Here is a 21,699-nt window from a genome sequence, read left to right on the forward strand (position 1 = left end):
ATAGTCTGCACAAGAGGGGTGTATATTCTAGTCCGTGCTAGCAAGTTGCATACTAACTGTGCACGTGGACCCTGCACTAAAAGTTCTATAATGGATATTATGTAGTCCCGTTTCAAACAGGACTACATTAACATGCACTATGGAACTTCTGGGGTGCAACAGCAGGGCCCATACGGCCCAGTTAGTGTGTTACACACCAGTGTACTAAAATTTACACCCCAGTGGTACAGACTAGTGCACTGTGTAGACAAGCCCTTCGTAAGAAGTACAATATTTTGTACAGAAACATTTGTGCAAAATACAAATCAGCCATTTTCTTTTATATTTTGCCATGAATCATCCAGTCATGTTTCTGCCACTTCATTACTTGGTGATTAATACTCGTATATGTAGCCACATAGGGTTCATGCCAGATAGACCTTTTCAATTAACCTTACACAGCAAGAACTTGTTATAAAATTGTGGATGCAGTTAATCTACACCACTCCGTACATCTTCTATAATGATATGGCTCTAAAACCTACCATAGTGTGTCTTCTATCACAATACTACCTTGCTCTGTGATATTGGGTAAGATTTTCAAATGTGACTTAGGAGACTAAGTCACATTGACATTGTCCTGTAGTTTCAATTGGGAAAATGTATTCTTTACTTCCCCCTGAAAAACAGTAATGTACCTTAACTGTATACCTGCAGTACATGAGTGACTATTGCATGTTGTGATACTGTGTACAGAGCTTGTACTTTGTTATCCTTCAGAATGAAAAGTGCTATCTGTTAATTTACAGGCTGTTATCTTGTGGTGTCCTTTACAGGTTTATGATATTTTGAACTCCGCAAAGCTTATCTGTTTGATGAGACATATTTCAATACGTAGTGCCTTTGCAGCAGAGTGCATGGTTGCAGCTAGTCAAAGCTGCAAGAAGTCAGGGGTCTGGATAGGTAATGGAAATACAAAAAAAGGACAGGTTTCATTTATTGACTTAAATACAGATGGCCATACTTGTGAGGTAGGTGTGAAGTTGTCATTTATTACTAACTCCTTGGCACTATGGAGCTGATGTTTCTGTATTTACATATAAAATGCATTTTAACAATAGGGTATAGCTTCTGGAAAGCCTAGCTCCCAGCTTTGACTGCTTTCATGCTGTACAGCCATATCAGCTACGTCTCATGGTCAAGAATTCCAAAGGCATTTGATATAAGAATCAGCACTGATACCATGAGATGAAGCAGAACAGCTGCCACTGGTCTGTTTTTTGTTGTTGTTTTTTGCTATGTAGACTTACCTTATGAAACTATAAAACATTAGAATTGATAGTTACTGTACTGACAGGGAGGTGGGGACTTTGAGGCTTAATTCCTTATGTCTGAAAAGTGCTTTGAGATCCTCAGACCAAAAGGGCCACAGAAATGCTCCTTTTTTAAGAGCAATTACTGAGGGTGTCTCAGGAAGGGGCATAGCTAGAAGTCATGGGATGGAACTGAGTAAAGTGGAATTTAAGATGAGTATCATGAGACTTCCTGATAAGTGAAGCTGTTTAGCTTATAGAAAAGGAGTACTTGTGGCACCTTATAGACTAACAAATTTATTTGAGCATAAGCTTTCGTGAGCTACAGCTCACTTCATCGGATGCATTTGTGCATCCGATGAAGTGAGCTGTAGCTCACGAAAGCTTATGCTCAAATAAATTTGTTAGTCTCTAAGGTGCCACAAGTACTCCTTTTCTTTTTGCGAATACAGACTAACATGGCTGCTACTCTGAAACCTGTTTAGCTTATGGAATATAGAGCAGGGGAAAGGCCCCTGGGATCTTGCCTTGATGATCTCTCAAGGTCCCTTCCAGCTCTACATTTCTATGGTTCTGTGATCATCTTACCCTCCCACCTGTCCATCCAACACCCCTCACAATATTGTCCTACCACAAATGTATTTCTTTCTTCCAGTGGGCTGGCTGAATGCCAACCCTCAGCCTTTTTGCACTGAGGTCAGAACACAGACCAATAGTCTGCAGGCCAACACAACTTGTTGTCATTCCCACTCCTCCCAGGAGACTCTCTCTGCTGTGGAATGCACCCACCAAATGTCAACATTTAGTTTCTGGAGTTCCCATATCCAGTATTGTCACAAGAAGCAGATTTGTAAACTGGAAGATGGATTACCCAGGCTAAGTATGCAAAGTTGCACATGTGTTTCACTACCAGCACAGGATATAACTCATCACAGAGCATGTTTAAAAGAAGGATTTCTGTGGCACATTAGACAGTAGTGAGACACAGGCATGAAACAGCAGATACTGTGTTACATTTGAAACTGCTGCTTTCTGGGGAAGGAGGGGATATTTTAAAATGAAATATTTAGATCTCTGCTTTATTTCCATCAATTAAACTGTTCCACAGAAAGTACCATAAGTGCAGTTCCATTTCTTTGCTTCTCTAACAACAGCTTTCAGATCATTAGCTGCTATATGCTGAGAATGTATGTGTTCCTGGTAGTTAGTTAATGTGTCAGATCACCATGCTGGCCTTCTCACAGCATTGGGCAGACAGATGGTGCATCCTTAAAAGGACAGGCATGGCATCAGTCTGCCATGGATCATTGCTATTTATGAATCATTTATTTTCAGGATTTTGAATGCCAGAGGTTGCCAGAGGAAAAGTTGAAAGTATCTTCTGCTAATTGGGGATTTCTTTCCATTGGGAAGAAAGGCCATCTTCCCAGAAGGGCCTACTGTTTTTACTTTATGTAATTTACTCGTGTAATCCTTGCTGAAAAATAACAAGGCTGCTTTTAATTATTTTTTCTTGACACAGGACATTGCAGATGGAAGAATCTTGTGTTTGGCTTTAGTGACTCTTCCTTCAGAGAAAGAAAACTGGATTGTGGCAGGAGCCCAGTCTGGTTCTCTGTGGGCATTTAATACAGAAGATGGAAAAAACAAACACCATCTTCAGAAAATGTCAGATTCTGTTACCTGTTTATACTGCAACTTTTTTTCAAAGCAAAGGTATCATTTAGAGTTTAAACATTACAGGCTACATTTTGAAATCTGACTTCACAGGAATATTAACAAAATGGGTGGTTGTATATGCAGACACCTGTATTGTGCCTGCAGCTATATACTTTGCACATGTGTTTACTTGCTCTCAGGCGGAGCTTAAGTGCTTGTTTTTGGACATGTGGCCCTGTGTTCACTTTTAGTGACCAATAAAACCCCGATCTACCAGACACTTCTGTTTTTAAATCTTCTTTAATGAATGTCCTTTCATGACGCAATTCTGGAATTTATCATTTCATTTCAGCAAACAGAAGAATTTTTTTCTGGTGGGAACAGCTGATGGCAAAATAGCAGTTTTTGAAGATCAAGTAGTAAAGGTAAATTTAACGTATGCAGTACTCTCTTTAAAAAATGTAATCCGTAATATGTAAAGTAACTACTTCTAATAGCTTTCTTTCATGCAGTTTACCAAAAAAAAGGGAGGGTGGGGGGAGTGCTGAACCGAAATCCAGTGGCACAAAGGAGTTCATCTTCAAGTGATTGCTCATGTGTATTCTACAATAGGTGTGCGTGCTCAACACGTGCACCGGTGCCAGAAGTTTTTCCCCTAGGAGCACCCAACAGGGGGAGCCCCCACCCAGCGGCTCCTGGAGTGGCGTCTGCCTGGCATGGTATAAGGGGGGCTGCCCTCACCTTCAGTTCCTTCTTGCTGCCAGTGAAGGTGTGTCGGAACTGCTCTGCTCCAGCTTTGCTGCAGGTTCTCCCCAGAACTCTTCGTTTGTTCAGTAGTACCTGTAGTCAGTTAGCTGATTCAGTTAGTTTAATTAGTCATTGAGCCCGGGCCAGAGCATGTCCTGCTCCCCAGCCTTTAAGTTGTGCTGCTTTTGTAGGCACTCTATGCTAAGGAGCAACCTGCACGCAGACTGTCTGCGTTGCTTGGGAGAAGCTCATATCAGCGAAAGGTGCAAGATCTGCAAGTCTTTCAAGCCCCGGACTAAAAAAGAAAGGGACATTAAGCTCCGGGCCATCCTGATGGAGTCGGCGTTGGCCCCAGCCCTGGCACACTGCTCTGAAGGTACCCGGCACAGCAGCGTCAGTACACGGAGACCCTCCGGTACCATCGTCCAGTCAGTACCGCTCCCCGCCACGGGGCACGCCAAGAGGACCAGAAAGACTCCCTCTTTGCAACGGCACCGAGGAAAGTCTGGGACAGAGGCTAGCCCCATGTCGGGTAGTCCTCGATCCTCATTGGGCCCTAGGCCTCCCACTCACGTTGAGCGGAGTAGCCAGGCCCTTCAGAGCAGGCCTCTCTGGATGTCCAGATGCCATCTACGCCCGAAGCCCTCCAGGCAGCCAGGGACGTCATGTCCATGCCGGTGCCCGGAGCTCCGTCGATGTCGGCCCCATGCTCCAGAGGCAAGCTGCCACTGGGATCACCACAGTCGCCACCGGCCCAGTACCGGTCTCAGTTGAGGGGATGTTCCCAGCACTACTGACCGTCCAGCAACTGTTCAGGGCTCAAAGGACATGCTCCGAACAGGTTCAGTGCATCCTTCTTAAAAGTAGACAGCCCTCCACTCGCCGCTCCTATGTGGCGAAGTGGTCTCGGTTTTTGAGGTGGGCGGCAGGCCAGTGTGTTTCCCCGACAGCCGCCCCGATCCAGCTTATCCTTTATTACCTCCTCCACCTGAGGGCCCAGTGACTGGCACCCTTGTCAGTCAGGGTGCACTTGGCAGCCATATCGGCCTTTCATCCCCCAGTGCAAGAGCACACGGTGTTTTCCCTTGCCGTGTTTTCCCAGACGGTTCCTTAAGGTTTGGGACCATCTCTACCCATATTCCAAGCCCCTGGTTCCACAGTGGGACCTAAACCTGATGCTGGCTCGTCTCATGAGGGCCCCGTTTGAACCGCTGGCCACATGTTCCTGGTCTCATCTCTCATGGAAGGTGGCCTTCCTGATAGCTATTGCATCGGCCAGGCAGGTCTCAGAGCTCAGGGCCCTAACCTCCGAACCGCTGTATATGGTTTTTCATAAGGACAAAGTCCAGCCCGGCCACACCCTGCGTTCCTCCCAAAGGCGGTCTCCGCCTACCACATGGGTCAGGACATTTTTCTGCCAGTCCTCTGTCCCAAGCCTCATGTGACTAGTGAGGAACGCCATCTCCACACGCTTGACATGAGGCGAGCTCTGGCTTTCTACCTCGAGTGGACCAAGCCGTTCAGAAAGTCTTCGCAACTGTTCGTCGCCTCGGCTGAGCGCATGAAGGGTCAGCCGATTTCCATTCAGCGGCTTTCTAAGTGGATCATTTCGTGCATCTGTTCCTGGTAGGAGCTGGTGGGGGTTCCCCTGCTGCCCATTGTGAGGGCACACTCGACTTGGGCGCCGACCTCGACGGCTGCCTTCGTGGCCCACGTCCCCATCCAGGACATTTGTAGGGCCACCACGTAGTCTTCGGTTCACCTGTTCACCTCGCACTATGCGATCGTCTCCCAGGCCAGGGATGATGCCAGGTTTGGCAGGGCGTTACTCCATCCTGGGAACTTGTGAATTCCTACCCACTTCCAACAGATGTAGCTTGGAATCACCTATTGTGGAATACACATGAGCAATCACTCGAAAAAGAAAAGACAATTACCTTTTCCATAACTGGTGTTCTTTGTGATGTGTTGCTTATGTCTATTTCACATCACACCCTCCTTCCCCTCTGTCGGAGTTGTCTAGCAAGAAGGAACTGAGGGTGTGGGGAGTGCAGTCCCCCTTCTACCATGCCAGGCTCCAGGGATCGCGAGGGGCGCTCCCTCCCTATGGGTACTGCTAGGGAAAAAAACTTCCAGCACCAGTGCAGTTGGCGAGTACGCACACCTATTGTTGAATAGACATGAGCAACACATCTCGAAGAACACTGGTTACGGAAAAGGTAAACTGTCTTTTATAAAGGTATAGAAAGTCTGGCCCTGTATGTGTTCTGTAAAATGTATGTTCTTGGTTTATCAATTTCTAAATTGCCTTGTATAAGTATATACTGTATGTTTCTAATGGAGGGTATATTTCTTCTTACAGTGCAAGGGTGCGGCACCTTTGAAGATCTTAACTATAGGGAATGTCAGCACACCACTTATGTGCTTAAGTGAATCCACATGTGCATCTGAAAAAAATATAGTCTGGGGAGGCTGCGGAACAAAGATCATATTATTATCTGGTGATATATCTATTCAAACCCTGATTGAGACAAAGACAAGTCAGCTGTGAGTTTTTTATACTAATGTAATTTGGTTGTTCTTGTTTTCATTAACATTTTCTGTCAGTGTTTTGTTTGAGAGTCCTGACTTATTGCTTGTTCTTTGTAAATATCTTATTTCCAATTTTTTCTTTTAATAATATTTTAAAAGAATATAAGATCAACTGATATTTAATGTATTTGTTCTAGTTTTAAAGCAAACATTACGTAGTATGCATTTTTATTTTACAAATGTGGTAGGAAGTAAATCTATGTTTTATGAATATAGAAATGCTATTGGGCAAATGCACACATGGGAAGAATTTGCTCAACTCCCAGTTATTTCATTGGGAGCCATATACATGCATTGAGCTTAGGATTTGACCGTATACATTCATATAGTTATAAGGTATGTGTTTACGTCTTTGCCATATATATACATTGCATATGATTCCTCACCACTAATTATTAAAAGATTATAATTTTATTGTGATGAAGATACCAAAGGTCTTATTCATATATAAGACTGTGAGGCTGAAGTTGTGGAGCATACAATCCTCACGCCAAATCAGTGAGGCAGAAGGATGCTCTTTTCAAATTGCAGAGATATTATGATCAAAGTTTGCACAATCATGGGATTTGTAGGAGATTCAAATAACTAAGTAATCAAAAACATTGTCACTAGAGTTAAAAACAGAGGCAAAGCAGACGGGGCAGAATCAGGCTGGCCCCATTTTGGGACTGGTCTTGTGTTGTGCTGAGCAGCCCTCCAAAAGAAGTCAAAAGACCTTAGCAGCTTGCAGGATTTGGCCCTTTGTTAGAATAGAAGGAAATGGTGTTTGCTCTGTTGTGACCTGACAAATATGTTTGTTAGAAACATATGAAGAAATGAACATATGAACAAATGAAGATTTGTTAATAGATACCGGATTCGGTTATGCTTCCATGGAATTCAGTGGTAAAACATCCATTCACTTTGTTGGGAGCAGGAGCAGGCACATTACAATTTCCCATACCTTGAACCAATAGTTACATTATATGCCTGAATCTGATCTCACTTTAAATGTTTTTATACTGGTGTAACTCCATGGACTGTAAACATTCAGATCCGATCCTTTATTTTTAAATTGATCCAGGCCCACTTTGTTTTTAGGCTGCATGGATCTGTAATTGTAGGCAGAGCTTACCTATTAGGAATATAGTGTACGTTTAATTTTTTTCCCTCTTTCTTAGATTCTGTCACAACGCTTACAGTGACGCAAACATTATTTCAATAGCAGTAGACAAATCCATCTACTTGGCTAAGAAAAACAGCCATTTTGTGGAAGTTTGGGATAAGGAAACAAAGAAACTTTGTGAACTAATTGACTGTGCACATTTTCTAAAGTAAGTCTCTTATTTTGTACTGTTATTGTGTGTAATAGATGAATAGTGGATTTGTCTGGGAGATTTTGTCTCATGAAATACTTCACGTTTTGGGGGTGGCGGGGAAGGGAATCACTGGTGAGACCAATTCTGGAGTCAGGCATGGCTTTTCTTTCCCCTCTTCTGGTCCTAAGTTTTGGACTGATCCAGGCAGGCTCTCAGGATTTTTCCCTGGCCTTCATTCTTGAGCTTCTAGTAATTTATCCCAAATGTTTATTTCACTGACTACCTGTGACCCCAGATGAATCCTTTAACTCTGTGGGACTCCTGTCCATGCCACCACAGCTATGGGCTGACATAGGGTAGTTAGGTAGCATTATTATCTCCCACCCCTTGCTCTATGCCCAGATTGAGAAAACAGGGAACATATCTCAAAATTTCAGATAGGATGATTTAATTTTGCTATCTATTGCTCCTGTCCTTCAGAGCCTAACCCTGCAAGGTATTAAATGGCTCCTGGGCCTTTTGAGAGCCCTCAAATCCCATTGAACTAAAGAAACTGTGAGAGAGTGACGCTGAGATGAGAGCATATCAGGAGTTACCCAGGAGATACTCAACAGCTCACAGCTTCTGCCTTCAAGAAGAGAGATTCTAGGATGCCAGAAGTGATCACCATTAGTATTAATCCATGACGTAGTAACTTTTCATCCAGTGTATAAAATGCACATACTGGATCCTCTAGGGACCATAACTATAACACGTATACTATATGCAAATATATACAACTACATACATATGGTACACACAACTATATGTATGCACGTTAGTTGAAAATAAATTCACTCATGCTAATAAAATTACCCATATTAGCCATTGCGAGAGGAAATCCTGGCTCCTGAAGGGATTGCATTTTTGGGGGGGAAAGGGTGTTTTAATTTATTTTGGTCTGTACAGGGATTTCTCTTCCACTTCCATGCCATCTTTCTTTTTCATATAGGAGAGAATTTAGAATATGGAAGGGAAGGTTTCATTTCTGAGGTTTTTTTGTCCCCAATCCATAAACCGTACTAATTAGATTGGTAACCAAAATACCCTAAAATAGTCCCCATCCTCAAATTACCTCCTGTTAGGCTACACAAGCCTAGTTAATTTAACTCTTTGTACACACTTCTCTTCTCACCTAACAAAGCTGGTGAAAATGAGTGCTGTTTCGTTCTCGTGCTGCTGTGAGCAGTAGCATCAGTGTCATCCTCTCCTTTAAAAGACTAGAACAGGGAATTATTCAAATTCAGCTTTGAGAGTCAAAGAGAAAGGAGAGCTACCCGTGTCCAATTTAAAGCCCTGTTCAGGTTGCCCAAGTTAAGTCTAATGGTTATTAAAACTTCAGTAGCTTTCCTCCCAGCTTGTTTAATGTAAGGAAGTTTCTTAGGTTGGGATTCATGCAGTCTGCATTGACACCAGATTTAAAAAAAATTGTCCAGTGCAGGGGCATCAACTTAGCAATTATCCAATGAAATATCCATGCTTGCAAGCAATTTTTAATACAAAATCTCTTCATATTTTTAGGGAGGAAGTAGTGAAACTAAATAAAGAATCAAAACATACAGTGGCTTATTCTGGAAGAGTGAAGACCATCTGTCTACAAAAAAATACTGCCCTCTGGATAGGAACAGGGGGAGGACATATCCTGCTGCTTGATTTATCAACACGTCGTCCTATACAAATAATAAGCGATTTTTGTGCCTCTGTTCGAGTCATGCTGACAGCCCAGCTAGGTAAGTATTCAAAAGAAACAATCTTTCATTATAGAATTTATTGACAATTCCTGTTTGACATGACATTCCATGAACTAATTAGAATATTAATTGTTTTTCATTCACTCTATTCTATTTGCATGTTTAATCTAATCAATCTAAATCCTTATGTGAGTAAATACCAAAGAATGTGCTACTGGTGCTCAGATGTGGCAGCAGTGGCTCCCATACTTTTTCTAGCGAAGCCCCACTTATGACCAATAGCATCTCGCTCCCAGCCCTTTTTGTGCCATGCCCCCGCACACTTTCCTCCATCCTTCTGTCCATTTTATTTCTCCTGTTCTGTCTGCCTGTTTTCTCTTTCTTAATTCTCTCCCTTTTTCCTTTTCTCTCTCTCTCGCATGCTGTGTGTGTGTGTGTGTGTGTGTGTGTGTGTGTGTGTGTGTGTGTGTGTGTGTGTATAATCTTGTTGCTTTCTAATCATTCTTTTTTACTTATTTGATTTGTGGCTCCCACTCTCAGTTCCCACTGAGTAGAACTCTGATTGGTGCCTCCATAGGGCAGAGTTACATGTGCAGCTTTCAGTTCAGCTGTGTGAAGTAGGAGCAGGGGATAGAAGCTTGGGTTAGTGGGCTGCTATCAGAGCCTACAGCTTTGTATGTATGAGCTGCTCCTGTGGCCATGGCCACTTCTATTATGAGACACTGTGGAAGCAGGGATTGAGGGTGAAGGAGTTACTTCTGCTTTATACATAGCCAGAGGAGCACATATGCAGAAGGGTCAGATTTGGGGTATGGTAATTTTCTCCACCTCAACTGTTCTTCCCCCAGACTAATCTGAACATCCCCAGATTACAATACATTATAATGCAAGGACGGAAACTTAAGTATACGTATTATAGTAAAATACTCTGCAACAGCATTTCCCAAACTTTTTTGGCCACGGAACACTTTTTAGCCTATTACGGAACACTTATTATTTTGTAATCGTTTGGTTTTCAAATAAAAAATTGCGTTATTTATGCTCAAATATATTTTATTTTATAAAACAAAGTAAAAATACAAATTTAAAATACCTTGAAATAACAATATCTAACTGGAAAGCATTTATAAAGTAGTACAAAAATCAAGTGCAAGAGTCAAAATTAAATTCTAGATTCTTTCACGGAACACCTATTCACATCATGTGGAACGCCAGTGTTCTGTGGAACACAGATTGAGAAACACTGCTGTGGAATATTGCACGTGGACTACATTCACCTTCTACTAAACACCCCTAAGCTGCATCTCCGGTGTCAGTATGGAATAAAGCATGCCCATAGTAGGAAAAGTGACTCTAAAGCTAACATTGTGGAGTTCCCACACTTACTATATTCCTGTTAGTCAATTCCATACTTTAAAGTTCCGATATCTTCTCATTGGCATCACTGTAAACCCAATCTATTTTCTTTCTGCAGCACTGACTCTATTAAATATATTCTACAGTCAGACTTAGCTGGTGATGATGATGATGATGATGATGATGATGATGATGATTCATAAGGCAGAATAAATTTCAATTCATTCTGACTAACCCTTCAAAATGTATTGGCTCTGCAGTGCTTCAAGCAATAAAAAAAAATTATTTTCATAAAGGAGGCACAGAGCACATAAGTTGACTGAGAAGAAGGTGTTTTTCCATTGTTGTTTTTTTAACAATGGCCCCAATCCTATAAATAGAATGCTTCCATGGACCCCTGGCCCTGTCCAGAGACACGACATCCATTTGCAAGATCAGGGCCTATAACAGCAGTTTTATAAAGTACTTAGGTCTTTAGATGACAGAGTGCCAGCTAAATATTAATTATTAGAAAGTCAGTATTAGATATATCTCTTCACTGTGGTTCTTATAGTTACAACGTTAGCCCCTTTTCATAATGTAAATAATAATTCAGGCTAAAATTTTGTGTGTCTCATTTTTAGTAAAAGTCACGGACTGATCATGGGTAATAAAGAAAAATTCATGGAAGCCCATGACTTATCCCTGACTTTTACTAAAAATATGGATTCAAAATGGGGAACTGCAGGCTCTCTACACCACCCACAAGGGCCTGGCTGGGAGCTGCAGGGTCTTATATATGCTCCATAAGACACAGGGACGAAGCCTCTCCTCTCACACACACACTCATAAAACTTTAACATATTTTCAATTGCAATTTTTTTCTTTACTCTACCCAATGAGGCTCAATGAAGGTAAATGATTTACAATATTTATGTAATTTGTCCTTGATCTTTAATAAATCCCTCATATTAAATGGGGGCGCACACACTCTGACGTTATTAATAAAGTTATTGACATAATCTGTAACTGTATAGATCACTGTGTATGACCACTGTTCTATATTTGCAGCAAATACTGAATAAAAATTGTCGTGTAAGGGGTCTATGGAGAGATTATGGTTTGGTGGTTAAGATTATGCTGTCTATATGTGTGTATCATTTTTGTAGTTGAAGTTATGAATATTGGCTCTATATTGTCTATTTCCAACTTATGCTATGCTTCTGGGTGCCACCCCAGACAAGTTGGTGTCAGCTCTCCCTAGCCTGCTTGATGGCCCAATAAGGACTACCACCTATACAACTGACCCATTGAGAGAAGGCAGATACGTCTTGTGACTCAGCAAAGTATGTAGGGACTTACCCATGTGACTCCAAACTCCATTTTGCTGTAATTTTCCACAGTAAGAATAAAGAGGGGTTCTTACACCTGGAAAAGACTATAAAAGGCTGATGCCTCATCTCCATCTTGTCTTCAATCCTGCTTCATACCTCTGGAGGAACTTTGCTACACTGAAGCTTTGAACCAAGGACTGAAAGATCCATCCCAGCTGTGGATGTACTCCAGAGACTTGATTTGAACCTGCAGTTTATTCTATCGCTGCTACAAGCCTGAACCAAGAACTTTGCCATTACTGTGTGTAATTGATTCCATTTAACCAATTCTAGCTCTCATCTATATCTTTTTCCCTTTGTGAATAAACCTTTAGATTTTGGATTCTAAAGGATTGGCAATAAGATCCGATTTGTATGTTGACCTGGGTCTGGGGCTTGGTCCTTTGGGATCGGGAGAACCTTTTTCTTTTTGCTGCGGTATTGGTTTTTATAACCATTTGTCTCCATAACGAATGGCATTGGTGGTGATACTGGGAAACTGGAGTGTCTAAGGGAATTGCTTGTGTGACTTGTGGTTAGCCAGTAGGGTAAATCCAAAGTCCTCTGCTCTCTGTCTGGCTAGTTTGGTTTGCCTTGGTGTGCAAAGAAATTCCAGCCTTGGGCTGTAACTGCCTTGCTTTAAGTCATTTGTCCTGAATTGGCACTCTCAGATGGGTCCCACCAGAACTAACATCTTTACAGTGGCATAGTCGTGTTTGGATCCACAGAACCAGGTCAATTAAGCTTTGGGTCAGAACCCCACGCTATCGAAATTTGTATTTTGGTGTTGAAAGTTTGGCTGGTTAAAAAGCAGTTGCAATGGGTGAATGAAGAGCATATGAGGGCCTTGGCAAAAAAGCCCTGGAAGATTTGTGTTCAGAAAAGGGGATAAGCCTTAGCTACAAATCAGGAACTGAGAAATCTGTTAATGGCCAGTGATCAGGAGGCAGGAGCACAGCCCTTACCTGAGACCACAGAAGCTGCAGAAAAAATTAGAGTGCAAAAGGCAGAAAATAAACTGCAACTTGAGCATGAACGGAATCTAGCAGAACTTCGATTGCTGGAAAAGCGAAAGAGAAGCTGCTGAGAGAGAAAAGGAAGCTGATGAAAGGAAGAATAAAGCTCAACAAATGCAATAGGAGACAGCCAGACTCCACTTCCTCACCGCCACGAGAAAAACTGGGAAAGGATTTGTCCCATTTACAGTGATACTGAGGACATAGATTTCAGAGTAGCAGCCGTGTTAGTCTGTATTTGCAAAAAAGAAAAGGAGAACTTGTGGCACCTTAGAGACTAACAAATTTATTTGAGCATAAGCTTTCGTGAGCTCCGATGAAGTGAGCTGTAGCTCATGAAAGCTTATGCTCAAATAACTTTGTTAGTCTCTAAGGTGCCACAAGTACTCCTTTTCTTTTTTGAGGATATAGAGTAGTTTTTGTCTACCTTTGAAAGCCTCTGCAATCTGTACCAGATCCCCAATGATCAGCAGATGCCAGTCCGGCTGACCAGACTGACTGGAAAAGCCAGGGAGGTATTTAATGAATTGGGGGAACAAGAAGCCTTGGATTATGAGCAGTTTAAAGATTCTGTGTTAAGGTGGTTCGAGATTACTCCTGATTCTTATAGAGTTAAATTTAGAGAGTTTAAAATGTCTAATGATTGTACTTTTGTAGACTGTTGTCATAAACTGATGGGTTTTGTTAAAAAGTGGGTTGTGGGAACAAAGGCGCATGGGAGTTCTGAAAAACTGCTGGATTTAATAACTTTGGAACAGTTCTTAGACATTGTGCCTGACCATGTGAGAGCAGCTGTGTGTGACAGGGACCCTGAGTCAGTCCTACGGGCTGCAGAGATTGCGGATGCTCATACCCAAAACAGGGTTCGGGAAGGGTATAAACCCCAGGGGAAAATTTAATCACCATTCTTCCCAGTTTAAGAGGAGGGAAGGATTTAAAAGTAAACCTGGCCCTGACTCTTATAAAGGAACTCATGGGGGCCCAGATGGTAGAAGCTCTCACCCCAAGAATAAACAGGTTAAATGCTATCACTGTGGTGTGCTTGGCCACATGAGACTAGATTGCCTGACCCTGAAGGGCAGCCCAAAACCAGCAACCCCAATGCCACGGTAAATGCTAATCCTATTGTAAATTCACAGGCAAGCCATACAGAGCACAGCATTGGTGCCCTGTGTGCAAATGCTGTTTCTGTGGTCTCTGAAGAATTTGACCTTAAAACTCATATTAAAGCTGAATATGGCAAAAATATTGCAGAGTTTATTAGCAGTGCAGAAGTGAATGGAGTAAGGTGTATGGCATGAAGGGACACTGCAGCAGATATTACTTTGGTTAAAGCAAGTCTTGTCAGGGAGGAAGATGATTTGCCAGGTGAAAGTATAACTGTTGTAGCATTATCTGAGTATTTTTGTCAGTGTGCCTTTGACTAAAATCCACCTTTAATGGAAGAGATTTGAGGGACCATGGTGGGAGTGAAAAACACAATCCCTAAGGATCTTATGATTGGAAATTATATTAAAGCTTTGTTCAGTCAAGTTAACATAAATAAGGCACAGCAAAGGAATGATCTTAAACCTGTGTCTATTATGGGCAATGATTTGCCTGGGGAAGGTTTCTCCAAATGTTTGTCTAAGGAAAAGAGCTGTTTGTCTGTGAATAAAGTTTCTGAATGTCTGTCTAATGTCTCAGAAGTGAATCTGGAATTAGATAAAGTGCAGAAAACTCATTGGTCAGGAAAATGTTTCTCAGGAGCAGATTTAAGTGGATGGTCAGGTTAAAGCCCTAACTGAGGAAGGAAAGGGTATATTTTTGATGAGTGATGGATTGTTGGCTAGTACATCTTGTAAAAGTGAACCTGAAAAGGGAAACTGTGATTTGCTGGAAGTAGCTCAGTGTAGTGAGAAGAGCAGCAGTTTATCTGTTGGAAGTGGCAATGTGCCTGGTAAGGAAAGTTTGGATGAGCCTAGGTAGCCTTGTGAGCTGATGACTTTGTCTAGTCAGCAGTTTGGGAAGGCAAGGATAGTAGAAGATGAGTGTCCCTATATCTTGCGTGTTACCTGTGTAGAGAATTGTGACAGTGAAGGAAATGTGCCTGTGTCTGTCAGGGGTATTGACTTGCCTATGGAGGGAGTGACCCTGGTCTCCAAGCAGTTGTCTGTGAACAGCCCTGTGTGCTGGGACAAGAGAAATGAGATCCCAAGCTGTGTGTCTAGTAAAGGAGAATGTGTCTCTGGCTTTTATTTGTCTGTGGAGCAGACAGAAGGTGCCTTTCAGCCTGTGATGGTTGAGAATAGTGTAGTTGGTTCTGAATTCAGATAAAGCCCAGGAAGGAAATGGTCCTAAGTTTGTGTCTGCTAGGGAGAATGGCACTGTAACTAGCTTGCATCCAGTTAGTGTCTATGCAAAAATCCCAGAGACAAGACAATTCTGGTGCTTGTATTTTGCCTGTTGCTAATGTGTGGCTGGGAAAGGGTGTAGCAACTCTGTCTAATCAGAGTGATACCCTAGCCAGGGCACAAGAAGAGCAAAAGGTGATTTAATTGTGTTACCTACTGATGGTGTGGAAACTTGTAGCAAGAAGGAAAAGATTCCTGAACTTGTGTGTGGCAAAGGGAAGGAGAATGCTTCTAACCTTTTATCTAGGAAGTCTATAAGTTTGCCTGAAAGGGGATTGTGTAGGAACCCGCCTGATGGTCCAGAGGTGATTCTGGATGTAAGTGAGACCCAGAAAGAGTCTGTTAAGTATCAGAGGGGTAGCCGTGTTAGTCTGGATCTATAAAAGCGGCAGAGAGTCCTGTGTTCCTTTAGAGCAAGCCCTAGCTGAAGAGGGTAAGGGTAGAATTTCTGTGAGGAATGAATTGTTGCTTAGAAAAGCGTCTAGGGAAAAAGAAAAGGAGGACTTGTGGCACCTTAGAGACTAACAAATTTATTTGAGCATAAGCTTTTGTGAGCAACAGCTAACTCCATCGGATGCATGCAGTGGAAAAGGAATCCTCATGGTAGTATTTGAAAGCAGTTTACTGTAACTGAAGTTTGTGAAAGTGATTTAATCAAAAAAGTTTCAGTTCCTAACAGCCAGAAATTTTCTGTTGTGAATGGATCCTTTTGAAAGATCCAGTGTGGACAGCTTTGAGAAGGTCTCAGATGGAGTGAAAGCTGTTAAGAAAGTTGAACAGCCCTATAACCAAGTGGCTGTGTTTGGCCAGCTTGTTGGGGAGACAAGGTTGTTGAGAGAGTAATGTATCTATGCTGATTCTGTAAGTGAGCAGTCTGTGTCTCAGGTTCAGAGGGAAGATTGGGTAGCTGAGTCTGCAGAGAAGAACAGCTGTGCAGTTAATCTCTGGAGAATGTAGGGGATGGCAGGTATACTCTCATCTCTAGACACTTTGAATATGACTTGTAGTCTCTCAGTGGACCTAACTTCTGATTCCATGTGGCAGCAGAGGTTGGTAAGGGAAGGACAACAGAACTTTGAGTCTAGCTTGTTAGTGAAAATGGATGGTTTCTCTTTAAGACAGAGTCCAACCTTGGAATTGGTAGCAGTGAAGGATCTGAAAACTGGTGAACAGGCTCCTGTATGGTTGAATGCAAATTACCTGACTGACTGGGAGAAGAAAGACTTGCTAATAGCTGTTAGCACAGAGAGCACACCTAATCAGCCAGTAAACTCTGTTAAGCAAGAGAAATCAGGGTTTGATCCTTCAGGACAAGGAGGGAAAAGATAACTTAATTTTTCAAAGTAAAGCCACAGATTAACCCTAAAATGCCAAAACCCCAGAGATATTGAGCCAAAGGTGTGGCTTGACAAACATGACTGTAGATTTCAGAGTAGCAGCCATGTTAGTCTGTATTCGCAAAAAGAAAATGAGTACTTGTGGCACCTTAGAGACTAACAAATTTATTGGAGCATAAGCTTTCGTGAGCTGAAGTGAGCTGTAGCTCACGAAAGCTTATGCTCAAATAAATTTGTTAGTCTCTAAGGTGCCACAAGTACTCCTTTTCTTTTTATGACTGTAGGTGACAGATTTTCAAGTAGCAGCCATGTTAGTCTATATCCGCAAAAAGAAAAGGAGGACTTGTGGCCCCTTAGAGACTAACAAATTTATTGGAGCATAAGCTTTCATGAGCTACAGCTCACTTCATTGGATGCATTCAGTGGAAAATACAGTGGGGAGATTTATATACACAGAGAACATGAAACAATGGGTGTTACCATACACACTGTAACAAGAGTGATCAGGTAAGGTGAGCTATTACCAGCAGGAGAGTGGGGGGGAAAAAACCTTTTGTAGTGATAATCAAGGTGGGCCATTTCCAGCAGTTGACAAGAACTTCTGAGGAACAGTGTATGGGGGGGGAGAAAAAACATGGGGAAATAGTTTTACTTTGTGTAATGACACATCCACTCCAATCTTTATTCCTTCCCCCCCCCATCCTCCCTACCTGCTGGTAATAGCTCATCTTAAGTGATCACTCTCCTTATAGTGTGTATGGTAACACCCATTGTTTCATGTTCTCTGGGTGTGTATATAAATCTCCCCACTGTATCTTCCACAGAATGCATCCGATGAAGTGAGCTGTAGCTCACGAAAGCTTATGCTCAAATAAATTTGTTAGTCTCTAAGGTGCCACAAGTACTCCTTTTCTTTTTGTAACTGTATAGATCACTATGGCGACCACCGTTATATATTTGCAGCAAATATTGAATAAAGATTGTCGTGTAAGGGGTCTATGGAGAGATTATGGTTTGGTGGTTAAGATTATGCTGTCTATATGTGTGTATCATTTTTGTAGTTGAAGTTACGAATATTGGCTCTATATTGTCTATTTCCAACTTATGCTGTGCTTCTGGGTGCCACCCCAGACAAGTTGGTGTCAGCTCTCCCTAGCCTGCTTGATGGCCCAATAAGGACTACCACCTATACAACTGACCCATTGAGAGAAGGCAGATACGTCTTGTGACTCAGCAAAGTATGTAGGGACTTGCCCATGTGACTCCAAACTCCATTTTGCTGTAATTTTCCACAGTAAGAATAAAGAGGGGTTCTTACACCTGGAAAAGACTATAAAAGGCTGATGCCTCATCTCCATCTTGTCTTCAATCCTGCTTCATACCTCTGGAGGAACTTTGCTACACTGAAGCTTTGAACCAAGGACTGAAAGATCCATCCCAGCTGTGGATGTACTCCAGAGACTTGATTTGAACCTGCAGTTTATTCTATCGCTGCTACAAGCCTGAACCAAGAACTTTGCCATTACTGTGTGTAATTGATTCCATTTAACCAATTCTAGCTCTCATCTATATCTTTTTCCCTTTGTGAATAAACCTTTAGATTTTGGATTCTAAAGGATTGGCAATAAGATCCGATTTGTATGTTGACCTGGGTCTGGGGCTTGGTCCTTTGGGATCGGGAGAACCTTTTTCTTTTTGCTGCGGTATTGGTTTTTATAACCATTTGTCTCCATAACGAATGGCATTGGTGGTGATACTGGGAAACTGGAGTGTCTAAGGGAATTGCTTGTGTGACTTGTGGTTAGCCAGTAGGGTAAAACCAAAGTCCTCTGCTCTCTGTCTGTCTGGTTTGGTGTACCGTGGTGTGCAAAGAAACCCCAGCCTTGGGCTGTAACTGCCCTGCTTTAAGCAATTTGTCCTGAGTTGGCACTCTCAGATGGGTCTCACCAGAACCAGCATCATTACGCACGCGTGCAGACACACACACACACTGCATTTTTTCATGTCTTTTTCTAACAGTAAAATATATAATCTGCATTAGTTTACTGAAATCTGTTTTCTGTTCCTTCAGTGGTGCATGTAATCTGCTTCTTCTGCTCTTAAATGAAGTAAAATCCAAGTGCTAGTTAAAATTAAAATCTAACATTTTATTTTTGAAAAGGGAGCCTCAAGAACGTCATGCTGGTTTTGGGGCACTGCTATAAATGTAATGAAGACGACAAACATCAGAAAGGTATCTGGTAATTTATTTTATTAATCCATATTACTTATGTTGTAAAAAATACTGTACTCTTTTTTTTTTTAATATGTCTGTTAGGAATTTTATTACATCATTTGATATATTTTCATTGCAGTTTTGTGGTGATTTATTGTTGTCTGTGTTTCTAGACTCCTGTCAAATTGAGCCGTAAAATATGACAATGGCATATTCATATAAAATTAAATGTGATTAAATGTGGAAAAAAGAAGAACCAGACAAACCTTTGCTCAAAATTCTAACTGAACCAGAACCTCTTTTAAGGGTCCCTGATTATAACTGAAATAAAATCCTTTGCCTTTTTACTCTATGTAACAATATTCAGAATATCCAGTACCTACAGTAATCAGAATTGAGACTAGGAAGCCTTTTTCACGCAAGTCATCCTTTCATCCCCTTACTCCTCTGAAACCAGGGAGACTGCTTCCAGGAGAAAGGACTCACTTCTTGCATAAGGGTTGCGGGACTGGGCTCACATCCAATATAGTCTGAGCCGTAATAAATTTAGGGTTCAAATCTGTTTTAATTCTATTTTAATGATTTGGGCCTGATTCTCATGTACACTAAAACTCATTTACATTTCCAGATCTATTATTTCTAACTGTAATTAAAAACAAAGCAAAATCACATTTGTAATGCAATAATTGTATGTGAAGTACTTCAAATGTTTTTTTAAATTATTTTTGCAGAAGTGCAGTCGTGTATGTCCGTGTGGGACATTAAGCTGCCCCATGAAGTACAAAACCTGAAAAAGCACATTGAAGTGAGACGGGAATTAGCAGAAAAAATGAGAAGTTTTTCTTTGGATTAAGGAGCCCTAGACAAGTGGAGAGTCATCTTGTTTCCTAGTTTTCCATTGGTTTAAACTTTTTTTACTATCTATTACATTATTTTTTTGTTTAAGAATCAAAGGGAAATGACTGTCATCCCTCAAAATCATGAAATATCAGAAGAAATAAGGAATATTTTTATTTATAATATTTTGAAGGAGTTAACTATTCACTCAATCTGCTTTCAGCAACACTTGTATAAATCCAAAGAATCTTGGTTGGTATGTTTCTGATTTTGGTTACACCAGCATAAATCCAGAGTAACTCCACAGCATTAGATTCTGCTCCTAGTTATAGCCTTGTATATGCAGAGTAACTTCATTTAAGTTAACATTGTAAAAGAGAGCAAAGTTTAGGCTTCACTATATATACTGCTGCCTGCATACATGAACTTTACTGTGGCTAATGTTCTTAGTTAAACTCATATTTAGTAATTTTGATTATATGAAGGAAAACATTGTCGTTTATATGTTGGCTAGTACAGCTAGTTGGTAGAATGTATACAGCCTAGTTTTAAAAGCAAAGGCTGAATAGGTCAGGCTTTTTTCCTTCCTATGTACATTAGAAATCTGGCAGTTTTCAGTCTGTTCATAAAAAGGCTGGGCACTGCAACGGCAAAGGCAAAAGGCAGAATGAAGGTGTCTGTGAAGATAGTGCCTTTTTTGACTGTGAGTGTATGCCTGGCATTGGGCAATGCAATCTCATTCATAGCAACACTGTTGTTTCATAACACATTCACACATGTAATTCTGCAACTCACGTTGCACACGCAAGAGAATGCAGGGTAAAATTCTTGTTCTGAATGTTGCTATAAATAGTACACAGAATGTGGTATGACATGGTGCCTCTCAGGTAGCCATCCAATGTGCTATAAAATGCCTATGGAGTATTCACGCAATAGAATTGTTCAGTTTGCTTATCTCAGTCTGAAAAAGCATGAAAACTGTAGTATTCATATTTACCATGTGTGCAAAGTTTACCATCCAGCCTTGTTATGAGCATCTTATTATATTGATATTTTTAGTGGAGCCTGCAGGCATCCAAGAATGGGCTACTTCTTGCCTTGTGTAACTCCCCTGTGAGCCTGCTCACGCACATACCTACCTTCATTCTGGAGATGCCATGTTATTGCTCTGTATCCATTAACCCAATTGTCTGACAGCATGCACTCAGTGCCTTACTTCTGTCCTTCAGACCACAGACAGATGTCTTTCTCTGTTGCTCAGACCAAGAGCTTCTTCACCATAACAAGCCTGCAATGCCAGGTAGCAAAAAACCCAAAGCCATTCTGAAATTTGTCTCCTGTGGAACAGAGGAAGGTGTTGCCACCAGACAAGTCCCTCTCCTTCCAATCTTCTATAGTTATAAATAATTCCTAAACTAGGACAACAAAGTGCACAGAACTTTCTCAAAATGAATCAGTATTTGGCTATTTGGATTCTTTTCAGATGTGCACTGTTTATAGTGTGTTTGTGTTGTATTATGTGCTATGAATAATGCTATTTATATGGGATTTTATAACTCAAAAAATACATTATTTTTATCATAAAGAAATAAACTTAAATATCTGATGTTATTTCATGTGCTGAAGTCAGTTTATAAATCATGTTGAAGTGTAAGCCTTATATCTATTAATTGGACAATTTTCCAATAGTATGCTGTATTTCTCACAGAATTTCTATTGAGCTGGGGCCTGACCACTTATGTGCAGGAGTCTATTAAATTCACAGCCATGAAAATTGTGTCGTGGACTGTGAAATCTGGTCTTTTTGTGTAACTTTTACCCTATAGTATAGGGTAAAAAGTATACAAAAGTACACAGCATTTCTCAAACTGGTGG

At 41.3% G+C, this 21,699-nt stretch overlaps 1 protein-coding gene across 1 annotated transcript in view; it reads left to right on the top strand.

Moving 5' to 3' along the window:
• The window catches only part of LRRK2 (leucine rich repeat kinase 2), a 133,633-nt gene extending 112,202 nt beyond the window's left edge, over positions 1-21,431 (top strand). Inside the window, 8 exon segments of the mRNA XM_038415017.2 lie at positions 816-1,010; positions 2,815-3,008; positions 3,304-3,376; positions 6,061-6,245; positions 7,451-7,603; positions 9,149-9,357; positions 18,934-19,005; positions 19,719-21,431. Of these exon segments, the coding sequence (XP_038270945.2) occupies positions 816-1,010; positions 2,815-3,008; positions 3,304-3,376; positions 6,061-6,245; positions 7,451-7,603; positions 9,149-9,357; positions 18,934-19,005; positions 19,719-19,840 (1,203 nt within the window). The 3' untranslated portion in view covers positions 19,841-21,431.
• The last annotated feature ends 268 nt before the right edge of the window (positions 21,432-21,699 follow it).

This window comes from Dermochelys coriacea, chromosome 1 (assembly GCF_009764565.3).
Source record: "Dermochelys coriacea isolate rDerCor1 chromosome 1, rDerCor1.pri.v4, whole genome shotgun sequence".
NCBI lineage: Eukaryota > Metazoa > Chordata > Testudines > Dermochelyidae > Dermochelys > Dermochelys coriacea.